This window comes from Corvus moneduloides, chromosome 10 (genome assembly GCF_009650955.1).
Source record: "Corvus moneduloides isolate bCorMon1 chromosome 10, bCorMon1.pri, whole genome shotgun sequence".
Lineage (NCBI taxonomy): Eukaryota > Metazoa > Chordata > Aves > Passeriformes > Corvidae > Corvus > Corvus moneduloides.
In genome coordinates, this window is record NC_045485.1 from 10,416,481 (window position 1) to 10,430,349 (window position 13,869).

The 13,869-nt window shown below is 41.2% G+C and overlaps 2 protein-coding genes across 12 annotated transcripts in view; one reads left to right on the plus strand and one right to left on the minus strand.

Moving 5' to 3' along the window:
• The window catches only part of DAW1 (dynein assembly factor with WD repeats 1), a 269,838-nt gene that overhangs the window by 32,675 nt on the left and 223,294 nt on the right, over positions 1-13,869 (plus strand). The gene's annotated exons all lie outside the window — the stretch shown is intronic.
• The window catches only part of SPHKAP (SPHK1 interactor, AKAP domain containing), a 66,083-nt gene that overhangs the window by 8,619 nt on the left and 43,595 nt on the right, over positions 1-13,869 (minus strand). For all 8 annotated transcript variants that reach the window (XM_032119021.1, XM_032119020.1, XM_032119023.1 and 5 more), the window contains 4 exons: positions 11,257-11,316; positions 8,205-8,339; positions 6,452-6,707; positions 2,455-6,190 (listed from right to left, as the gene is read on the minus strand). In XM_032119021.1, the coding sequence (XP_031974912.1) occupies positions 2,455-6,190; positions 6,452-6,707; positions 8,205-8,339; positions 11,257-11,316 (4,187 nt within the window). The remainder of the gene's footprint in view (positions 1-2,454; positions 6,191-6,451; positions 6,708-8,204; positions 8,340-11,256; positions 11,317-13,869) is intronic.

Consider the following 13,869-nt stretch of genomic DNA (forward strand, 5'->3'; position numbering starts at 1 on the left):
ATTTAGGGATTAAAGCAATGTTATGTTCTGTACTGAACCCTCTGCAGAACCTCTCTACAGAAGTTCTTGCCTTCAGACCTTTTTCTGTAGTTGAGGCATCTGCCTTCAGTTAGAGCATGAGATCACACCAGAAATTCTATTGCTCCTGAGTAATTACCTTGATTAGGCATATACTGAGACAATGTCATTGTGGATATCTCTTTTTGCCAAGCTCTCACTCTCAGTTGTTGCGTTAATGCTGGATGACAGAGATGTAGCCTGTGCAGGGAGAATGGGACTTGCTTGCCTGGAGCTCTGCTCCCCCTGGCAGTCAGCTCTGCCAAACCCCTGTGTCTCCCACCCCTGAGCCCTCGGGCACAGAACTCTGCCCCCACACTCTCTGACACGTGGGCACTGAGCAGCCAGGCGGCAGGGCAGGGGTGCTATTCACGTTCTTAGTACAGGACAGGTAGCTCCTGAAACCTGGTCCAAACCACAAGAGATTTGTGTGGGCGCTGTTTCTTGGCATTTTGGGTTTTGTTTGATTCATTATGCAATTACATCTCACACCAGTGATGCTTTGAACTGACAGTTCCCCACTTGTGAACAGTCACTTGGAACAGTTTCTGTATAACTGTGACAGGACTGGCTCTGTTGCACTACCTACGTACAAGAAACAGCTTTTTTCATCGTCGAAGGCCTGCATGGCTTTTTTTTTTTTTTTTTCCCCCCCTCTAATTGACTCTGTCTGCTTGATATTTTGCCTGGAGTCCTGTGTGCCTGTATCTGAACTAGCAAGTAATTTCAGGCAGTAGGAGTGGATCAAAGCAATTTCTACTGATGCTTTTATAGCTACATTATATATATTTTTAGGTTTTCACTTCAGCCTAGACTTAGTCCAGACAGCCATGCCACAAATGGTTCAGATCTGTGTGAAGAACCACTGGAGGCTTTGTCTTCCCAGCAGGGATATGAGCACATCTGGAGTGCACTTGGGCAGCTGCTATTTGAGATTGCTTTGGAAGAACTCTGCATTTCATGCTGCAAATGAGGCTGATGCACAGAAACAGAGGCAAGTTGAACTGAACTGCACAGCATTGCTGAGCCAAGAGGCTCATGCACGTGTAGCCTCTAGTTACTAATTCTGCCCTACCAATCCTATTGCTTTAAACATGTCATAGCCACGTTGGGAGCTCTGCTTCAAAGAAATGAAAAATTATGCAAGGGCTTGTAAACTGCAGAAATAACTTCATTTTCAAACCGTTAAGGTTCCCAATAGATGGATTTCTAAATTTATCTTACTAAAAGCAGGTTGCATTTTAAGGAAGAGGAAGGTTAGTGGGGGAGAGTCAGTATGAAAGACTAGTGACACCATGGTAATTATCCACCTAATTGCTGCCATACACAGGAAAGTACTTACAATCTATGTACTTTCTCACTTCAAGAGAGAAGGCACTTGTGCTTTCTCACTTCAAGCAGAGCTTTGTCAAATGCCAAAACAGAGCACTGCCTAGAATAAAATGAGCTACAAAATGGTTTCTAACACTAGCACCTGCACTCTTTCTGCCACTCTGAGATAATGGGGTGCTGCAGTGCTCCAAGAGACTGGCAGTTTGGATACCATTAAAGTAACAGATACAATGAAGTACAGTGATAAAGAGGCAGTGCCTTGAGAACGAGCATTCCCTTAACCTCAGAGCACCCACAGCAATCGTCTGCATTTGCACTGCACTCTCACACTGGGCTCACACTTTACCTTAACCAAAGCAAGCTGCAGATTTCTTAACAAAAGGAGTGCAGCTGTAAGGAGAGGGTGGTAAGCTGTGATGTAAACTCCATGAAACAGCATTAAAACAAAATGCTCTTCTTCTCCCTATCTAAATTCTACCAGAGAAGTATTGAACTAAAAGAGGTGAGGCCTACTTTTACTCTTTTATTTCCTTCACTAAAGAATTTTTATCATTTGTAGCTCCAGACTGTAAAAACAAAGTTGAACTTCAAGCTCTCAGAAGTCTGGTCTTGTTTCCAGGTACACAAAACGTTACTTGCAACAAGCATAGCAGAGAACTACAGGTGAAATCCTGCTATCTTCTGTTATACACTAGCACTGATTTTTATTTATCTATTTTTTAGTTCAGATATCAGCCTGTGCTAACTAAAAGTTTAAGTTTTTGTCCATCTTTCCTGTCTTGATTATGCGAGACTTAAACGTCTGTAGAGAGAGAACTTGTCTGTGCAGTATTAGATTTAAATCTTAAAACCGTAATGTCATATTCAATATAAGTTTTCTCCAGAAAAGTAGCACTGTGACACACGATTGGGTGATTTTATGCCAACAGAAACCTGTAGTCAAAACTTAGCCTGTTTATTTCTTTAAAAGTACCTCTCTTCTTCCTTTATCAAAATAACTCTCACTGGGAAAATAAACCAAAGACCAAAGCAATGTGCTGGCTGATTTGCTGTTTTGTCACTCACCTATTTACCGGGGAACTGGAAACCATGTGTTTCCCATCCACAGCTTCTGGAGGCTTTTCTTTGCTTTGATGCCCCTTTCCAGATGGGCCACATGAAGTTAAGGACTCCAAGTCTTTATCTGGCTCATCTCGGTGATCAGTTTCTATCTGAATTAAAGGCACTTCCCTGTGCTGTCCTGCAGGAAAGCTTCCAGGGCTCTTCACATGCTCTTTTTCCTCATCCACATCTACTTCTTCCATTTTGGGTTTCGACTGTATCTGAGTTATGCTTTGGGGATGTTTGCTTTCCAGCATGTGTTCTCGGCTTGTATAATCAAAGGAATCCTGCTGGACCACAATTAAACTTTTACCACTTTCAACAATATTTGCAGCCAGTCTTTTTGCATATTGTTCCACGTGTGGTGGAGAATCACTGTAAAACTGGTCAGCCTCTGCAGCCTCTGCCTCATCTGCTATGATTTTGTTCTTGCGCATCAGCGATTCAATAGAACTGGCCCACGTCTCGTGGATCAGCATATCTGTGATCTGGTCAGTCTTGCCTCTCTGGTACAAGCACGAGTCAGACTTGCAGAGCCCCGCAGAAGCCACAGCACTGACAGGCTGGACACTTAAGGAATCTTGGCGATGGTGGGCAAACCCATCTAAGGAATTTGCCTTAATTGGAACGTTCACTGTAAGCCTGGAGCCTGATGATCTGCTGTCAGGCATCGACGACTGCCGAAAGCAGAAAGGTGACCGTAGAGAGGGTGCCAGCAAACTGCCACACCAGTCCTTTGAATTCCGAGAGGAAGGTGGATTATCTTTATTTTCCTTTTCGATTTCTCTTAGCATATACCTATAAAATTCTTCTGTTATACTTTCTGTGCTGGACTGTTTGGATGGGCAACTTGGTCTTACATTAAGATGGCCATTTTTCTTGGCTACCTGTTGCAAGGCAGAAGTTAAGATGTTGTTTGCATTTTTTCCTGCATAGTAATCCAGTAATAAATCAAAACCTCTTCCTTCGTTTTCCATCTGGTTCACCATAAATCTTGAAAATTCATCTGTAATGCTTTCACAACTAGACTGCTTTGAGACAGAACTTGTCTGGCTCAGAGAGTGACCGAAGCTGTTCATTAGGCCTAGGGTATTGAAAGAGGCTTTGGAATCTGAGTCCTCCTCTGGTATGCTCTCACAGCTTGAGGCCTTGGCTCGGCTCCATCTTTCACAGTGCAGTCTGTTCCTGGGGTGGTTTGGACCTTGCCAGATGCTATCAACCATGGAGAGTTCGGTGAGGTTCATGATCTTGGCAGCCACTTCATTTGCAAAGAGGTTGACAGAGTCTGGTGTGTCCTCAAGGTTTATAGAGTCATCTACTACCCTATTCATCAATCTTTCCTTTAGCTCAGGATGCTCATCTGTTTTTCTTTTGATCTCACTAAGTCGAGGTGCCCTGTGCTTCCGAACCACAGAACCACTGGTATGGGTTTCCTTCTTCCTTTTCATGGTTCTGCATGATAAACTCTGGGTCACTAGATATTCATTGCCTTTCTTCCATGCACAGAACCAGGGCTGCTTGCCATTTGAATTTTCCAGACAAATGGCAGCTATTTCTGTTGCCATAGAAACAACTGTTTCTGCCAATTCTTCTGCAAAATCTGTTATACAATATTTGTCCCTTGAATTTTTCACCTGTAGCACAGGCTGAGAAGGAAGCAAAACATGGTTTCCTAATAAAGACAAGCTAAGTTGAACATCATTATTTAGCACAGAATCACACTTAATCTTGGCTTGGTTTTCTGTATTTATGGTGGCACTGGAAGACAGCTGTTCTTGAACACCGTGCCTGCATTCACTGTTTGCAAAGGTATTTTCTCTGTCTGAAAATGATCTGTAGTCTTTCTTCTGATGATGACTGTTACTCTGATTTGGGGATTTGTAACAGTCTCGTGCAGTTCTTTTCAGGTATCTCTTCTTGGGAGATATTTTTCCACTAAGTGTGTTATGCCCTGTATCTCCACTTGGTTCTGAATTCAATGTGGAATCTTTGTTGCTATTTACATCTTTGATATTACTTTTCCAAGTGCTTGTGACCTTTTCAAGATCTTTGATAGTACTGGTGCTGTAGGATGTACCAAATGTCTTAGCTGCAGAGTGATCAAGGGGGCTGTGTGAAGTTTCACCTGCTCTTGCCAGTGTTGGCCATCCTTCTGCTCTGGTTACTTTCTCTGCTTTTGTGCCCTCAGGAAAGAGAGGAGAACACTCTTCGACTTGCCTGATGTCGTTCATTTTCTTGCAAGTGAAATATATTATATTAAAAAGCAACTCGTTTGCAGTCTCTGTGAAAATGTCTTGTGTACTTGAGCCGTTCTCTGAATGGGGTTGTAGCTGTCTCTTCTTCCTAACCTCTTCCATAGAATGTCGTAGAATAATACTGGATAAGTTTTGTGCAAGTTCATCTCTGATTACTCCATCAGCACGTGGAATATGTGGTCTTGCTGCTGTTTCAATAATTTTCCCATTTATAGATTCCATAAAATGCCCTACATTTTTGTATGTGTTGGGTTTGGTCAGAATTACGGATGCCTCTTTGAGAAGTGCCTCTGCAATGCTTTCATTCAGCTTCTCCATGCTGCTTCCTACAGCTATGCTACAATGCAGAGTAATGGCTGCAGAGGCCTGAGCAGCAGACAGAAGTCCACTGGAAGTTGCAGGGTACTTCTCCTCCTTTGTTTCCCCCAGGCCACAGATGGCTACAGCACTTGCTACTTGAGTCATGCCACAGAGCGCAGATGGGAACGAGTATTCTGTGCCAGCACAGTCGTCAAGGAGCTGTGAGGATGCTGTGTGCACCTCTTCATTAGCAGCCACTCCACTTCTAGAGTCTGTCACTTCTTGGTCCTGGCGGAATTTCTCTGCTGCCTGGGGACTGGAAATGGTTCCAATGACAGTGGCTGCACAAGCCAGAGCCACTTCCAGTGCACTTTGGTCATGTCCATTTGAATGTTCTTCCTCAAAGTAATCTGAAACTTCAGCAGAGCTTTCTGCCTCAGCCCAGTGGCTCAGGCCGGGGAAGGCAGACCCTGGCCAGTCAGGTACATTCTCAGAACTGTCTGGACTTTGCACGATGACAATCTTTGGAAGTTCGTTCCATGATCGGGAAGCAGAAAAATCTTCTGACTTACAGGAGCTTCCTACAGAGATGCTGACTGCAGCCTCCTCACTGAAACTGGGTCGAGACTGTGACAGTCTAATGAATGCATCCTGCAGAACAGATTCTGCTAAATTTGTGGCATACTGACCTGTGGTCGCCTGCTCATTTTGTGAGGGAGGATCAGTTTTCCTGATAGCTGCACCATCTTTCCCATCTGTCTTGCTGCTCTGTTTTGTTTTTGGGTCACCCAGAGGCTCCAGCTCCTCTTTAGCCATTTTGGTTACAGATACATCTTCTAACTTGAGCGCTGAGTTTTCAACCTCACTAGTAAAATCAGTAGTACTAAATGATGAAGTACCTTTTTCAGCTAATTCCTTCTGCCACAGTATTTCCTGGTCTGACTTATCTTCAGGTTGTGAGATGCCATCTTCTGCCACAAGATTCACAGTTTCAGAGACCTGAGTAGCTGCATTATCTTTATTAATACAGTTCCCTTCAAGAATGAATGGCAACCTGGCTTTTCTATAGTGAATGTTTTCAAATCCCTTTCCTTTATTTTTTTTGACATCTGAAGATGCTTCTGAAACATTTAATTTTTCATGACCTATTAAGAAAAATAAAAAATTAGTTTTTGCAGAGTAACTTCTGACTTTAAAAAGAAAAGAGCTGCACAACTGTGTACTACATTACTGCTCTGTAAAACTACTGCACAGCCAGGTATCTTGTCTTTGAACAAAAATTTAAAAATACGAATGGCTGTCCATTTTCTAAATCTCATATGTATGAGTGCAACTTCTGTGAGCATTGCTATAGCTGTTGTGCGGTATAAACAACAGCAGAATTATCTCAGTCCCCCTGCTTTTACCAGCTTTATATTCATCAGCCTCGTTGTCATCCTCGAGGTGCTCGGAGGCCGTGAGGAAATCTTCTTCTATTGAGGACACGGAGCAGTTCGTGTCATCCTCGGGCTTTAGGACACGGGTTTCTATCTGCAGCTGCCTCTCCTGAACGAGCTCAAGTCCAATCAGAAACTTGTTTATTTCAAAAATGATGCAGCTTGCGCTGTTTCTCCTGTCCCCCCTTGCACATTGAACCAAGCAGACATCTGCCAGCCAAGGACACTAGAGGGGAAAAGAATCTCAGTTATTTAATTAAAAAATAAGATTTATTTTAAGCTTCTCTCTCTATAAATATCTCAGGAATGTTCTGTTGCAAAGATGTGATATGATTTGTCATTTCAATGTTAGTAACAGTGTGCGGTTACATGTATGCCAAAATAAGACTCCTTGGAATGACAGCTTTTGTTATACAAGTGTTTTAGTAGAGAACCCAGCTGTATCACAGGGGATACCTGGAAATTTTGTTGAAATTGCCAAGTTGTTTGTTTTCAATCAACTTCTTGTTTTAATGACAGACTTATTTGATGTTAGTCATCTGACATGCTGTTATTAATGGCCTCACACTACCCAGTATTACCTCTCTGGCGGGGATTGTTTGTGGGCATGAATTTCTTTCCAGGATAATTTCAGTTGCAACACTTGTTTGAAGGCAGCCCTGTAAATACCAGCTGATAAGATTGTGTAGAGCAGGTCACCCTTAGTTGCTCCAGCAGACCATTTTTAAATAATGTTTTATTTTGTTTCTTTGCTGCTCTTACTCTCATTCCCTTTTTGTCCAAAGCCCCATTATCTCAGGCCGATACAACCTCCCACTGGAAATGGGGGTCCAGTGCACAATGTCCTCAGCCTTTATATACAACTGTCTTACCTAGAGAAGCTGTACAGTTAAGTTGAAAGTTGGACAGAAACTGAGAGGAAGGAACTCTTGTTATCCTCATTTTACTGATATTAAAACCGTTGGAGATTTATACAGTGACAGAGCTGAGTCGATGTCTCTGCATGGACCGTGCTTGTTGTATGGATGTACCCTGAACCAAACCCAAGATTCTGCAGCTTGTGATCTTGTGCTTTGAACTCCAGGCTCCCAGGAAAGAGTTAGGCTGGGTGGGACCAACTTTGGATTAGACTGAGGTGAAAGTTTTAGGCTCTGCAAAAGATGCCCTGGACCCCCTGGGCATTTGCACAGTATCTAACATAAGCTGGCCCCATCCTGGACCTTTTGTCTTTGACTGTGAATGCAAAGCAAGTATCTACTAATAAAGAGAGTGGGATGAGTGTTATGCTGGATTAACATGTTTATTAGCCTGTTCTTCCTTTCCACCTGAACAATATGTCTGAACAGAAAACCAGGTAAATTAGTGTGCTAAAACAGAAAAGATAGATTAGATAGCTGCTACGAAATTGAACCAGACTTGGCCCTACCCTCCCTGAAGGATCAAGTGCTAATGTGGCTTAAAGCATTACCAGCTGCAACCCAGACGTCTGCAGGATCCAGAGGGAACAGCAGGATCCCTTAGCTATCTTTGTGTACATGGAGTGTGTCCCCTCACCGTGCACCACACACTTAAATTTGTCTGACAAAAGTCTGTTTGTATGTTTGCAAACTTCCACTCATCTCAAATTGATCTCAGGTCTTTGCTTTCAGGTTCCTTTTTCCCATTTTCCAAATTCCATCCTTCACAGGCATGATGTGATCTTAAAGATTAGTTTGACTCCTACCTGGGGAACTTCATAATCGGCCTGAAGGTTTCCTGATGTTAATCCACTCAGCAGGACTATTTCATTTTCCTTTGGTGGCTGTACGTTCATCGAACTGATGAGTTTGGGGAGATTGGGCGAGACACTGATCAACTTCTGTAGTATGAAAGAGAGATGTTGCTCTCAGGTAATGAAGTCTGAGTTGCACAGTTATAAATATTAAAATGAAATATCACTTATAGGCATCCCTTTAGAAAACTCACTTGAAAGGATTACTTCAAGTAGATTATGAATAGAACTGGCAGCATTAAAATGCACATTCTCTTTCTTTTGAAATACCAGACAAGACAAGGATGACAGTGTAAACTTTTGCTCAAGTGTCCAGCAGGACAATCTGCCATTCTTCACACTGTCATGTGCTAAACAGCTTGATTGGACAGGTGCATCTAGATGCTTCCTATGACATGTGGGTTCCTTAGAGACTGTGAAAACAGTATCTCTCTTATGGTCTGAAACAGAAAAGCTTCAGTAGGTATGGTAATGAGAACAGGGCACATCCTCCTCTTTTCCTCTAGGCATATGACCAGCAAGAAACCAGTGGAAGTTACCTGGAAATTGCCGACCAAATTGATGCAATGCTAAATATGGAACGACAGAAATGTCAGAGATATGTGAAATATGCCTTTCTTTGCTGTTACACTGCATACCTTCATGACCTTCCATTTGTAATGACACAGTCACTCCCTACATGTTATGTATTTGTTAGAGGTGAAAGCAGTAAGTCACAGCATCAGTGATGCTACACAGGAGATCTGTACTTCCCCCAGTGCGTGCAAGGGACATTTGTGCTCCTTTGTGTACAAAGGTGAGGCCAAGAAGACAACACCTACTCTGAGAGCACAGTTGTCTCTGCCAAGGATCTTGGTGTGCTTGTTCTGTGAACAGAGAACCAAGGCTGACCCCTTACAGCAGGAGCAGAGTAAATACCACCTCCATTTTCTGCACTAGCACGGTCCATGTGTTAGTGCAGAACATGTGACAAAGCCCTTCAGGGAGTGCAGATCTTGGGTACCCAGCCATCTGCTTCAGTTACTAACCAAGGCAACAATACTTCACTGTTCTTTATTTTCATCCTCAAAATACTAAGCTTGCAGTACTCTTATTTTTCCCTGGATTGAATTAGATGTAATAAAACTTTCTGGCTTAAAAAGCTAAATCAGTATTGGGGAACAGTTCACTTTTCAGTGGACTGATCTTCAGATGAGTCTAAGTATTTTTATGTGACATAACTGAATTCAGTGCTTCAATTCAGTCTGATGATTCGCTGCAGTATAAAAATGTTCTCATCTTTTTTTTTTTTTTTTTTTTTAATTATAACCTTTCTGTTATCACAAACACTTCCTGAAGTATCTCTATTTTTCTACTGCCCAAATTGCCACATTTTATCAGATTTCTTAGGTAGGAAATTACGGCATTTGACATATCTTTTACTTCACTTCTCTACCTTTTGTTCAGAAAAAAAAAGAAGTCTGGAAACATCACTGTTTTACACAAAACCCTCAGTTTAACCCAGTCCAAGGTTCAATCTAACACAAAATCCTAGCAGTACCTATTAGTAAACCAAGTACCTATTAGTAAATAGTTATATATTTCGTATGAACAACAGCTGTGCTACCGTCTTCAAAATTCTTCTAAGAAATGCTTTCACCACACCAGTGTATTGTATAAAATTCCACACCACTCAATGCTAATTTACAAAACCTGCTTATTATACACAAAAATGGGGATGAGGGTGTTTCCTCTTGGAAAAGAATGCATAGCACCTGTGCTAGCAGAGAATTTTTCTTACCTACACTGAAAACTGAGTAACAGATGTCTAGTTCTAAGACTGAGAGAGAAACTTTTGGTGTCTCCTCTTATATTTTTTCCTCAACAAACACTCTAAACAACAATAAAACCACTGCTCATTAGAAGACAACCAGTGCTTCTGTGGCTTCAGTAAAGTAAAACCTCTCAAGATGTTCTGCACAGTTAACCTGCTGATTCAATAGAAAAATAATATTTCTGCAAGATGGCACATTTATTTTTGACAACTGAATTTTCACAGATGCAGAATGCAGAAAACAGCAGAGAAAAACTGTTCCTGCTAATGAATGACTTGCAGGAGGCATCAAGGTCCCAGCACTGGTTGTTCTATGAGCTAAAAGTGTTTTCAGCAAATGAACTGTAATGGTTTAACCAAGGAACTCCCTGGGTACTGTCAGGAGATACTACCTGTGTTTACTCACTACATCTTGCTTCGCTATTGGTGTGTCAAACATGGGCACCAAGCCAGGATGATGAAAAGGAACTGATAAAGGAAGATGTAAGCATAAAACTGACATCAGGCCATATCTTTAGAATGTGACTTCTGCTTTTTTTTTGGAATGGTAATGTGTTTTAAATATCATATCATGATGCAGTTTGTCTCAGCATTTGTATAATAACCAAGGGGGTTTTTTTACTTCTTATAAATCCCTTTTTTCCTACCCTCATAACTTTCAGTTAAACAGATAAAACACACCTCTAGTTCTGTTTTATCTAGACCCCCCTCTTCAAGACCATATATACCTATGTGGAGTTTGACTAAGACTCAGCTGAACAAGACCTATATGAGTGGAAGATTTTCAAAGGCTTTTTGGCAGTAGGACAGAGAAAGGAATCAGAAACTGGTGGCGGAGCAGGACACCAGAAACTCTGTTTATGTAGTATTATGCCAAATTAAAAAAAAAAAGGATGCATGACATGTCCATGTTCACTTCTCTGATAAAAGCAAGAAATATACTTATATAACTGCTGTGAATTCAGACTGCAACAATCCATTACATATTTATAGGACGGGAATAAGTAATCCTATGTAACATGGTCCAGTGTTGAGACAATTTCAGATTCCTTATGCATTGCTCTCTGTAAGGGTTAAAAATCTAGGATTGGCTTTGATTTCTTCATAGATTTTTCATCTGTATTTTTACTGGAGAGTCCTAGTGTGCCTGACTAGATCCACCGTGCATGTTTTTAAGACCAAAGCAGTTACCTGTTTCACTTGCTCATCGTTGCAATCATCTCTGTTGGCATCTAAATTCACAAAACAAACCTGTAATAAGAGAGAAAAAGAAGCAGCACCTTATAAAGTTGTATTAGAGTGGCAGCAACCCTTTTAAAGTCAGTATGTTTTCATTTTCTAGCCCTGTAGCTGAATCTGTGAAGCCTTTTTCTAATACAAGCAATGTAGAAAGGTTAGCAAAAAAGAACAGTGGAGTAGATGCTAAGAAAGGAGGGAAAACGGAGTAAGAGTCATGACTTTCTCTGTACTGACAATTGGCTTGTCTGATGAATGAGAAAATGTTGCAAATAATCTGTAATACAGAGGATGTTAGTAAAGGTAGAGGAAATGTTAAAAACACTTTTCATTTTCTATCAGATAAATTCTTCATGTCTTGCTTTTCCAATGACTTCTTTCCAGGCACTTGTTGCTAAATGTTTCATAAGTGCAATTTTGAGTTGCTTTTAGAGTTTTTCTGCACACCATGTAAATACTGGAGTATTTTTCTAAGTCTATACAGAAGTTTAAAACTTTATGAAAGTGATTTTTTAGCATTGGTTCGTGAGCCAATATTCAACCAGAAGTTTTCAGCACTGCTAACTGGGCACCAGCACAGGTATAGAACAGCTTAACTGCCTGGTGAGTACCTGATTCACCAGAAAGTCCTGCTTTTGATGACAAGGGGTTTTGCCCCTTCTTTGATTATTATGAGTTTCAGCAACTATTTAATGGATGTGAGATTGACTTAACCAGAAACTTCAGATCTAAAGACTAGTTAATTTCCGAAGAGTTTTATTTTATTATATGCCTACTTGAAGGCCATTTTCTAATGAGAAAATCCTTCCTCCAGGTCTGAGTTAGAAGCAGGGACTCCAAAGCTAGGCTGACTGTAAAGTTTATGAGAGTTTGGTGCTGTCCTCATTTAAACTAAAACCTAAAAAATAAAAATTCAAGGCTCAGCTAAAGCCTAACACCCGATTCCAAAGAAATTGCAGATCCAAAATTTAACATAAAAGAGCTGAGTGATTTTTTTTTTTTTTGCTTCTTTTTCAGCGAAGAGGAAACACTTCTTTCCCTAATTCTATGTAAATATCCCATAGAAAATGAAAATGCTCTAAATTACCCCCTTCACCAACAGTGTGGTGTTAGGCACCCGAGCTCCTGTTGTGTGCCTGCTTTTACACCAAGATAACCCTGGTTTCAGTTGATACATGCACATGCCATATGTACAGATTATGGCCATCTGCAGTAACAGCCAGCACAGCAGATGGAAAGATCCAGCCAGTGCTCCCATTATAAACCAAAAAAACACCCGGGGAAGAAGAAAGCTTTTTTTCCCTTTTAAATAGTTTAATGTCATCTTTACATGAACTCACAAACATATTTTCCAGCCCTTTTACAATTTTAGCAAAAATATTTCTGTGCCTGATAATGACAACAATTAGGATATGCCACTGTCATCTGCTGAACTTGTAAGAAATAGTTATAGGAACTTATAAGCTACAACATAGTAAAAATACCCTCTAGCAACATGGTATGGTGGTTATGTAATGTCCTAAACATGTTACAGTTGATTAGACAAACACTTCTCTTACTTTCTACTGGGTTTTCACATGTAAGCATTTCACATATCAGCAATAGGTAGTTACTAAAAAGCATTAGAAAATTACACTCTTGATTTTCACATGGACTTTCCCACAACAATATGAGATACGAGTTATGAGTCTGCAGGCACATGGAGGTGTGTTTGCTTAAGGGACCAATACCTTGGCAGCAGGGTAGGAGTGTGGGAAGGTGTGGGGCCAGTTTCGAGTCCTCCCCAGCATGGTCACCCCATGCTGAAGGCAGGGCTGTTACTGAGGAGTGTTGTGAAAAAGCTGCACCAGGGGCAGTTGTGTCTTTGGGCCTTCCAGCCAAACACCTGATTCTCTGGTAAACCTCGGTTTGCCCTTTGCTCCATCCACGTTGGGATGATGGCTCATGACTTTGCTGTGATGAACACTGGCACTGCTACCAGTGACAGCGACTGCCATCCTAAAGCCAGGCCCTCTCCACGCAGCCAAAACAATCATCATCTCTGGTTCAGGTGGTGTGCATAGCATATAACTCACTAATGCCTCTGCAGAGGAAGCCTCAGTGTAAGTAGGATTATCTAGTATTTTAAGTCCCATTCTCTTTCTTTCCCTTTTTTTAAAAATTGATTTTCAGAACCTAATGAACTTGCACTATAAAACCTATGGCAGTACTGAATCCAGTTTCCAAATACACCTGTCAAATTCCACTGGCATTGATTTATTACACTGCCAATGCAGTCTTTCAGCATTTTCTGTCCTGCGGGTTTTGCAGTTTTAATTATAGGCAATTTTTGAACAAAAACAGTTTGACAGTGGTGAAAGACACTGAAGAACTCATTTACCCTTTGCTGTGAGCAGGAGCCAAGACTAGATGGGGAGGTACTGTAACCATAAATTAACTCTACATTTCCGTCCTGACATGCTCTGCACTACTGCTTTCTTCTAGGAAGTTCACTGTGAGGGTATTTTTCTTGGAGATCCTTCACCAGTGGTGCTCAAAGAGAAAATGATCTATTATGAAAAAAATCTC